General features: G+C 59.3%; 1 protein-coding gene across 1 annotated transcript; it reads left to right on the top strand.

The window, feature by feature from the left end:
- Positions 1-455: 455 nt before the first annotated feature.
- On the top strand, positions 456-9,506 carry ANGPTL4 (angiopoietin like 4). Its single transcript, XM_075776380.1, has 7 exons — positions 456-1,026; positions 1,350-1,460; positions 1,935-2,064; positions 6,492-6,605; positions 6,693-6,788; positions 7,081-7,356; positions 7,919-9,506. Exons 1-7 carry the CDS (start codon positions 469-471, stop codon positions 8,098-8,100), a joined length of 1,467 nt encoding a protein of 488 aa, XP_075632495.1. The 5' UTR covers positions 456-468; the 3' UTR covers positions 8,101-9,506.
- The last annotated feature ends 394 nt before the right edge of the window (positions 9,507-9,900 follow it).

Below are 9,900 nucleotides of genomic sequence, written 5' to 3'. Positions count from 1 at the left end.
CAGCGCAGGCACCCAGCACCCATTAGGGCACGGCCCGGGAGCCCCATGCCTGCCGCATGCGCCCACCCCAAGGCCAGCAGCTCCCAGCGGGCCACGGCCTGCGGAGAGGACGCGGGTGCAGGCGCGTGGAGGGGCAGCACCCGTGGCTGGGGGGTCCACGGGAGGGGACCGAGCGGCTCGGTGGGGATGGGGGTCCCCAGGGCAGGGTGGTCAGCAGGGACGGGATGGGGACAGGGACCGGGGTGGGAGGAGGTGCGAGGACGGGCGCAGGCAGGGCTCAGCGGCAAGGCACCGGGGCGGGGGGGAGGATGACGGGGCTGGGAGCCGGCGGGGGAGGGCGAACAAAGCGGCGGGGCCAGGCGGGCGGGGAGGGGCCGGTCCCGGGGCCCTCCCCGCCGCGGTGCCCGGGCGCTGATAAAAGCGGGGGCGCGGCGGAGAGGCAGGCACTTGGGAGGCGGCGGGGCAGCCATGCGGGTCGGGCGGGCACCGCTGCTGCTGCTGTGCACCGCCGTGGCGGCGGCGGGGATGTCCGTGGGACCGGCCCCGGGACCCGCAGCGGGGCGACCCGGAGCCGAGCGACCCGGAGCCGAGCGGCGGGCGGCGGTGGGGGGCGGCGGGAAGGAGCGGCGGGCGCAGTTCGCCTCCTGGGACGAGGTGAACGTGATCGCCCACGGGCTGCTGCAGCTCGGCCACGGCCTGAAGGAGCATGTGGACCGCACCAAGGGGCAGATGCGGGAGCTGGGCAGCCGCCTCAGCGCCCACAACAGCTCCATGGGGCGGCTGCTGCGGCAGGCGCGGGAGGCGCAGGAGCGGGGCGAGCGGTTGCGGGCCAGCGTGCGGGAGCTGGAGGGCCGCGGCCGGCAGCTCCTCAACCTCTCCGAGGCTCTGCGGCAGCGCCTGGAGGAGGTGGCTGCCGACAAAGCCGAGATCCAGGGGCGGCTGGAGCAGCTGGAGGGCCGCGTTCGGCAGGCGTTGCAGGCGCGGCCGGCCGAGAACCAGAGCGCCAAGGACCTGGGAGCGCTGCAGGTGAGCGGGGGGAGCCGGGCTTCGGGCAGGACCCGAGGGGTGAGGAGGGTGCCGGGACCAGCCTGGGGGGGGGCGGGTAGCGGGGAGGGGCCCCTGCCTTCTCGGGAAGAGCGACTGGGGGGACCCGACCCTCCCGGGGCAATGGGGGTGGGTGTGGGGAGCAGCCTCGGGGGGTGGGGGGGCATGATGCTCCTGGGAGCACCGGCAGCACCTGTGGGGACCCACCCCGCCAGGGTGAGTGGCCCGCCTGGCTCTGTGCGGTGTGTGCAGCACGGCTGGATCTCCCCAGAGCTGCGGGGTTCACCTGGCTCTTCCCCCCGCAGTCCCTGATGGATGCGCAGAACTTGCGAATTGAGGAGCTCTTGCAGAAGATCAAGCAGCAGCAGTACAAGCTGGACAAGCAGAATCTGCAGATTAAAAGCCTGCAGAGCAAGGTGAGCTCCTGTCCTGCTCTGCAGCTGCGGGGGGCCGCGGTCTGGTCCCAAACACTGGCATGAGCTGCCCCAGTGCTCCGGTGACAGGGAACTGGCTGCTGCTCCCTGCCTTTGGGGACCCTACGAAGGTTGTGGCCCCGGTCCTTGTGCCGCAGCGTTGGTGCAAGGCGAGCAAATTGCAAGCTTCCCAAGTATTTGCACCGAGCAATAGGAGGAATTGGTGTGTGGGAACAGAGCCTCTCTGGGCTCTTCCTTTGAGTTTATCTGCAGAATAAACTTGTTAGCATGGGTGTGAAAAACCACAGTCGTGGCTTTGCCAGCCTCAGGTGTCTCCTATTCCTCCAGTTTCTGGGCAAGTTCAGCCTCAGCTCTGGTCACAGGGGAGCGGCTGGCGCCTCGGCTGATCAGCTCCCCTGAGTGCCAGCGTTGAAAATGAGCTGAGATAAAACTGTTCTGACTTGTGCCTTTTTTTAGGTCAATCTACTGATCCCCTTACACCTGAAGGACAACAAAACACAGTCTCTGAAGTGGAAGATAAACCTGAAGAGCCTCAGCCTTACCAACCAGAGCCAGAATGCTAGTAGGGAGCCCGTGCTGACACAGAGTGAGTATCTGCCCGTGCTGCCCTGCTACTCCGTGCCAGAGCAAACCTGCAGCAGTTGCAACCATTTGGGAACAAAAGGCTCAGTTGTCCTGAGTCAGGATGTGAGATTTGCTCTCAAAACTGGAGCTTGGGCGTTTGGCCAGACTGGGGGTTTCTTGAGCACAGGCAGGATCCTAGCCTTTTGGATCAGTATTAGTCCAGCAGGAATTTAAGGATTTAAGAGGAATTTTTCTGCCTGATATTAAGAATGCAGTGGGGAGCGGAGAAATGCCGCTAGCAGGTATTTGTCAAAGAGGATTGGCAGGTGGGGGGGTGAACGCAGGCAGGAAAGGAGGATCTCTGCTCCTTGGGGTTGACTCTTGTTCACCTGCTCTTACTTTACCAGGCAGAGTACCCTGGGCTATGAGAGAAGAGCTAGATCCTTGTGTGTCTCTCTCCCTTGGCTCGTATTCAGGGCTCATGAGTGAAAGACAAGTGGCTCGGCTCGCAGTATTCTGAGCGGACGGTGCTGAGCTGTGGCAAACACCTGGGTAGTGAAGGCACTAGACGCTCACAGCCCTGGGAAACCCGCACCGGGGCGGGCAAGTGGATGCTGCATCCAGAGCTGGCTCTGCCTGGAGCATCCTCTCCGCCAGCGAGGGGGCTGGAGGAGCTCCTGCAGAGCTAAAGGCAGCAGAGTGGGTGTCCCCAGCTGTGCTGTGACCTGCAGCCTCCCGGACAGGAACTGGCATCCCCGCAGGGTTTGCTGCCCGGGAGCAGCTGCTCTCATGTTATGTCAGCTAAATCGTGGTGCTGGCTCTGTCTGTGCAGCTGTCTGGGGATGTCCAGTGTGAGCCAAACAGAAACCAGGCAGGGTAAGGATGCATGGGGAAATCCTGCCCAGGGCTTAACACGGATAGTGATGGGAAAACACATGGTAACTTGTATGTGGAGCCCAGAGCTGCCACCGGTGTGCCTGAAAGCTGGGTGGGCAGAACAAAGCGCTGCAGAATCGATGCGGATGAGGAGAGAGATGGGACACGGGGCTCCAAACTCCTCCTGGTGCTCGGCTTGGTGGGGCTGGCCAGCCCGCAGCGGAGCTACATGAGGTCCACCTCAGTCAGAATAGCATTAGCGAGCCAGAAAACTGTCTCAAAACCTCTTTCCCCCTGTTTTTTCCCAGCTCTGTTTTGTGACTTCCCCCTCAGTAGTGTGTTATAGAATCCTAGAATAGTTTGGGTTGCAAAGGGACCTTTAAAGGTCATCTAGTCCAACCAACTAGTCCAAACCTGCTGCTCCACTCTCAGGTTATGCTGAAAGTGAAGTGCAGGGAGACGAGTTTGGCTCTTTGCTCCTTACTGGTGGCAGATGTAGGCTGCGCTGGCTGGTGGGTGCTGGGTACAGCAACCCTTGCAAAGCGCAGTGGGAAGCGGTGAGGGCCCCCAGCCCTCGGGGATGCTGCGAGGCAGGGGGTGCAAGACCTCAGCGCCTTCTTGTGCCGCGCTGTACCCAGCGGGGAGACCCTGAGCATCCCCAGCGCCCTGGGCATCCCGACTCCCTCCTGCCTGGCTGAGCTGCGCGCTCCCCCTTCTCTTGCCTAATCCCCTGTGTTGATATCGCTGACAGAAAACAAATTGGCTTCTTCTCATTAGCAAGTCGAGTGAGTTTTCTGGCAAATCTTAAAGCACACAGTATCTGGCAGGCCAGCCCCATGCCCTCTGCCTGGGGAGGCTTGTGGCTGCTTTCAGAACAGGCAAGCACCGGGAAGGCTTGTGCCGGCGGCTCCGTGCCTATTGTCAGGCAGAGCCGCGGTGCCGGCACAGCCCCGGGGAACAGCGATGAACTCCACCAAGCAGCCCTTTCAGAAAGACCCTTTTATTTGCATCCAGTGAACACCAGTTTTTTTTCAGGCCAGAGATGGCACGGGGCCAAGCATGTGAAAGTTGAAGGCTTGAAGCAGCCTGGAGAGTGAAAGGTTTAATCGCTTGCAGAAAGAGGATCATGTCTTTAGGCAGAGCCTGCGCGCTCTGGCAGCCGGCCGAGTAGGGGAAAGGTAGAGCCCTGCTCACTCCTTACCCGTGGCACTGGGACTCCAAAATAATTGGGTTGGGTTGGGGAGGGTGAGGGGGAGGCGATGCAAACAGCTCCAGGCATGCCCTGCCATCTGCGAGAAAGGGTGTTTATCCCAGGTTGGTGACCTCCTGTCACGCCTGGAGATCGTGTTGGGTAAATACGGTGCCATGCCCCGGGCAGCTCCAACCAGCCTTGTTGATTCTTCCGTCTTGTTTGGCCAAATCAAGGGGGAGGGAAAGAAAAACATCCAGAGCAGCCAGGAGGTCTTGTTGTTCTGCTGGTGCCATACGGATGTGCAACATGAACTGGAACTAACGAGCGTGTTCCTCAAACAAAAAGATGGAGCTGAGGCCGTTCAAGCAGCTGCATCTCATTCAGCTGCTTGAAAGTCCCCATGGCACCAGGAAAACGGAAGCGATCTGAGCGCAGCGAGTGTGGCCAGCGCCCAGGAGAACACCCAGACAGGGATGGGGTTGACTTCTGTGCGTCATCTGCCCGGGCACGGTCCCAACCGATGCTGGGAGATACGATGGGAGAGGAGGCGAGGAGCTCTGCGAGACCGGGTCTCCGACAGCTCCCCGCTGCCATGCTTGTGAGCCGGGGTGGCCACAGCTGCGGACGTGGGGTCGGGTTGTGAGTTTTCCTTCCCCTGAGGCTCATCTGGCCGCACTCACCTAGGAAGCGGGGGATATCAGGGATGCGCCCGGCCTCCCCGCGGCGCTGGGTGGCTTTGTGTGGGTTGGATCCTTCATGCAAAACGCTCACTCGATCCGTGTGTGCACGGGCCTGGGGGAGGGCTTGGGGCCACACGCTTGTCCCCCGGGTGCACTGGTGGGTTTGGTGGCACCAGCCCTGGGGCTTGAGGGATGCGAAGGGCCGTGTCGGCCCAGGCGTGCCGGCTGCGAGGGGCCATCCTGCCGTGGGTGCTGGGAGGGGGGCTGCCCACGCCAGGGAGGGGAAGGAAGTTCCTGTGGGATCTGGGGGGGGGGAAGCGGGTGAAAGGTGGTGGCAGGTATCACGTTGCCATCCCCCCGCTGTGACCTTTCCTCCAGTTGTGGCTCCGCTTTTCACCCCGACACAGCATCGGGGCTCCCCGGGCGCCCGGCGGGGACGGGGGCAGCAGGCGATGCCCCGCGGGGGCTGCTCTGGCCCTCGGCAGCTCAAAGGCCCCGTTTTCCTCCCCCCTCCATGTCAGGCCCCGTGGCCGTGGGGAGAGCCCCTCTCCCTGCTGCCGCCTCAGAGCACGGTGCCAGCCCTGATGGGGGTGGGTGGGGTGTCAACTACTGTGAGGGGGACCCCAAAGGGGGGCTGCGAGGGCGGCCAGAGCCCTGGCACAGCCTGGGGCTTCTCTTTAGGTTTCTTCACCCGTCTGTCTTGGGGTCCTGCAGGCAGCAGCTGTGAGACACCAAAATCCGTCCCACCCTTGCACAAGAGAGAACAGACCCCCTTTGTCTGGGGGGGCCGGGGGCACCTGTCCTGGCTGACAAAGAGCCCCTTGACTGTGCCGACAGCCCCCCGGGCTGAAGTCCCTGCACATCCTCCTGTGGCCTTTTGACTCGGGTTTTGTAACAGGTCACGTCCCACCCCACCCCGGCCCCGTCTCTCCCCGAGTGCTGCGGGTGGTGGTGGTTCCTGGATGGACTTTTATCAGCGCTGTTGAAACGGTGCTTTGCTGGCAGCTCCGGGCAAAGTCCCACGGGGTGGAAGGAGACGTGGGAGCTTGGTCGGCGTGGGGATGGTGGGGGGCAAGCTGGGGGGTGGCCTCGCCCCAGGCAATCTACCGGCGTCTCTTGGGCAAAAGGGTCACCCCAGCCTGGTCCTGTGCCTGCTGGTGGCAGGTTGCCCAGTGGGACGTCTGACTGGAGCCACCGCAGTCGCCGGGAGCGAGAGGTCCCGTGCCGGATGCTCAGGCGCCTTGCTGACGTCCCAGGACTTGGGGTTTCTTTCTGCCCCGAAGCCCTTGGAGATTGTGTCAGCCTTGGGGTGGGATGGGGATGCTTGGCCCTGGTGTTACCCCACCCCGGGCTGCTCCTGCCCACCACAGGCGTGGAGGTGGCTGGGAAGTTCCTCGGGTCTCTCCTTGCCGGGGAGTTGTGCTCTCCAGCCTAGGTCACCCCAGCCTGGCCCAACGCCTAGCTTCTGCCTTGGACGGAAGCCCAAGGAGCTGTGTTTGGATAAATGGGAAGATATGGGGTCATAGTGTTTAAAAATTCTGGAGTCAGGGGCTGTCATCTCCAGCACGTGTCCAGAACCACTGTGCACAGCTGGCTGGGCCCGTGGCCAGGGCTGCAAGTGTTGGGGCCATGGTGGGAGCAACCTGCTGAGGAAGCGGGACTTGGGGCCGCCATCTCAATCGCTGTTTCCTTTCCCTGCAGAGCTCCCGGAGGACTGCCACCAGCTCTTCCTGGCCGGACAGCAAAGCAGCGGTATTTTCCAGGTGCAGCCTGCAGGGTCTCAGCCCTTCAAAGTCTACTGTGACATGACCATAGGTAAAGCGGTGGAGATGTCCTGCAGCGCTTTGCATGGTGGTCTTGCAAATGGTAATCCCAAAATGACATTGTTTTCCCTGCCCGCAGAAGGTGGCTGGACGGTGATTCAGAGGCGCACAGATGGTTCTGTGGACTTTGACCAGCTTTGGGATGCCTACAAGAATGGCTTTGGAGACCTTCGTGGTAGGTGGATGCCAGTGTCTATCTTCTTATTGTGGAATAAGTGATATCTTAGCACAAGTTATTCCCTCCTGCTGGCCCCTCGAGATCTCTGTGCCAGAGCGCAGTGTTGGGCTGAGAGAGGGTGGACGCTGCTTGCAGAGCAGGAGCCCTTGGTCTTCCTGACTTGTCCTGCCCATGCCAGACAGGGATTCAAATGCTGCAGTGTCCCTGCTTGTTTCTGGAGCCTGTTCCTGTGTCTGCTTTGCATGGCATGTTTGTGTCCCCAGAGCCAATGCAATGTGTCTTGTTTCAGGTGACTTCTGGCTGGGCCTGGAGAAGATACATCACCTTGTCCAAGAGGGAAGATACAATCTCCTGATTGAGCTGGAAGACTGGGAGGGAAATTCCCAAGTGGTTCAGTTTGTCTTCAGCCTTGGTGATGAGAGCACAGCCTACACGCTCAACCTGTTGGGACCTCTGTCTGGAGAACTGGAAAACGCTATCGGGGACTTCAGGCAGCTGCCCTTCTCCACTCGGGATCGTGACCATGACCTCAAAGCTGACACAAACTGTGCCAAACACCTCTCAGGTCAGTACGAGCTCTTCCTTCCCAGTGGCGCGTGCTTTCCCTTCAGCCCTCCGCTGTCTGGTGGTGACCGTGAGTGGGACAGTGACCCTGCAGGACAAGACCCTTTTGGTGTTGAGCCCGTTTGTCCCCTGCTTCCCCGGGAAAGCTGCGTCCTTGGGAGGAGCTGTGCAGGGAATGGGGAGGGAAGCTGAAACCAGGAAGGGTTCGTAATTCAGGTCTTGGCCCAAGCATCTGTCTTCCTAACAGCTTTGTTGGCTCCCACCTTGCTTGGAAACCTTTTGAGTGAAGCAGAGGCCAATCCCCAGGCCTGAGATGGGGCTGCTGAAAGAGTTGGAGGGGGTTTTGCATGCAAGAAAGAGCAGCAGGGATTTGCAGATGCGTCCTGAAGTCATATAGGATCTGTGCAAAGGTTTTCCCAGTGCATGGGACTCCTCAACTGTGTATGAGATGGTCTTGTAAGGTCCCGAATCCTGGGAAAACAGGGGCAGCAGCTGCCTTGAACCTGGGTTTGTTTTCTGTCGAAGTGCTGTGGGTTAAACCTGCCTCTGCATTGCCTTGGTAGGTGGCTGGTGGTTCAGCACCTGTGGCCATGCCAACCTCAATGGGAAGTACTTCCGCTCCATCCCCCGCCAGAGGCATGAGCGCAAGCAGGGCATCTTCTGGAAGACATGGAAAGGCAGGTATTACCCACTGAAGTCAACCACCATGAAAATCCAGCCCACAGCACTGGAAGCAGAACCCTAAAGCTGCCACTTGAGACTTGACCTTCTCTGCGGAGCACAGACCTGAGCTCCATCACTTGGTGTTTACAGAAGACATACCCACCCTCCCCGGGAAGTCCCCCGAGGAGCGTTTCTCTTGGTTAGCAGGCCTTTAGTGGCATGACAGAGCTCCTTGCTATAAGTAAAACAGCTCCATGTTGCTGAAACCCCTGGATGGGATCTCCCAAACCAGAAGAGGAACCACCAGCAGGGAGATCCACCTTCCAGAGCATGCACAAGGATCTGCAAGCCTGCCACGTGTTGCTGTGACAAATTCAAGTTGTCTAGTGCTTTCTGTCCTGTCTGAACACTTCTGTGCTGGTTTTGATGAGCTGGGGCTGGGGGGGAAGGCGAGCACATGAAGGGTTTTGCTACCCTGGACCCAAGTGTTGGGTGCAGAGCCTTGCTGTGTCCTGTCTCTCACTGTTGTTCCCACGTGATGTCCTATGTATCCCCCTGTGAAAGCCCCAGAACCTCCTTCCCACGCTGATGCGGTGGGGCACTGAGCCTCGGGCAGCTCCATCTGCGCAGCCCCCGCTCCGGTGACTTCAGCCTGCTGAGGACGTGGGTTTGGTGGGAAGGCTGAAGGACACTGTGCAGAAGGGGCTTCCCTGGCCCCCATGGCTTCCAAGCCCTGTATTTCTGGCTGTGCCGGAATTTGCCCTGAGTTGGGGAAACTGCTTCCAGCTCCAGAAGACAATGGTTGGGATCCTGCAGCCGGTTGTGCGAGGGCCGGATCCTGGAGGGCTGAGTCTTAAGCTCTGCCTGAAGTTGCTGGGGGTGGTGAGGACGAGCTCTAGGACAGCACAGGTACAGAGCAGTGACCTGGGCAGGACCAGCCCTGCTGTAAACCCTCTCTGAAGCCTCGAGGGCTGCCTTCTCCCAAAAGACTCCCCAGACTTTGCAGAGTGAATAGCACCGTCCCACATGTGTGCCCCAGAACTTGCTCTAAAGGGCCAGGGGACAACAGGGTTTCTCTGCAAGACCTGCACTGCCTTGGTGGGTGTGTAACCCTGTAGTACAGCACTGCCTCTGCCTTTGGCGTGGGTGGCTGGGGAGAGGTGGGCACAAAACAGGTCCCCAAAAACTCTTTCTGGGCCAAGCTGCCGTCTTGGGGCTTCCCAAGCATCCTGCCCTATTGAAGTCATATTGACTACTGTGCTAGAGCTCCTAGCTGCTAAATATTGTAAATATTGTAGGACATTGGATCTTGTCGATGAATTTCCTGTTTTAATTTGTTTCCATATTTAAATGCAGTGTTAATAATGTAATTTATAAACGTTCATACTGGGAAAAAAAAGCAGCAGTAGTTTATGTATTTTAAACTTTTTTTTGTACTACAGTATCTTTTCTGAAGATGTCTTTTAATAAAAACAAGCCTGTAACTGTCCTGCCTGGATTATTTGCCTGATAGTTTACCAGTAGAAGATGTGTGGGAGCTATGTTGAGGACTGGATTCAGAAACTTCACTTGTTGGGAGATGAACCTGAGCATTACGCTTCCTTCTGGCCTCAATTGTCAGCTGTAGCCTTATGGAGTGCTCTGAGATAAATCCCTGCTGTAGCCCCCAGCAATAGTTTTTAGTCTATTTGAAGTTTATGGACTTTTAAAATCTCTTTTCCCTCTGGAAATCAGGCCCTGGGGCAGCAGTTCACAAGTGCTGATGAGCTGGCTTTTCTTACTGCCTGACAGCAGACCTTTGCACTAGGAAGATATTCCCTGTAGCACCCTGAGCCAACTCCTTGAAGGAGAGCGGGGGCCGAGCTCTGAATTATCTGGATGG

This window comes from Balearica regulorum, chromosome 26 (genome assembly GCF_011004875.1).
Source record: "Balearica regulorum gibbericeps isolate bBalReg1 chromosome 26, bBalReg1.pri, whole genome shotgun sequence".
Taxonomy (NCBI): domain Eukaryota; kingdom Metazoa; phylum Chordata; class Aves; order Gruiformes; family Gruidae; genus Balearica; species Balearica regulorum.
The sequence above is the reverse complement of the archived record's forward strand: the minus strand, read 5'-3'. Positions and strand labels throughout refer to the sequence as shown.

Excerpts from the sequence above, each read along its gene's own strand:
- ANGPTL4 (XM_075776380.1), top strand. The coding sequence starts at position 469 with ATGCGGGTCGGGCGGGCACCGCTGCTGCTGCTGTGCACCGCCGTGGCG. Across the intron at positions 2,065-6,491 it reads GGAGCCCGTGCTGACACAGA|AGCTCCCGGAGGACTGCCAC; the intron begins GTGAGTATCTGC and ends CTTTCCCTGCAG. Across the intron at positions 6,606-6,692 it reads CTACTGTGACATGACCATAG|AAGGTGGCTGGACGGTGATT; the intron begins GTAAAGCGGTGG and ends CCCTGCCCGCAG.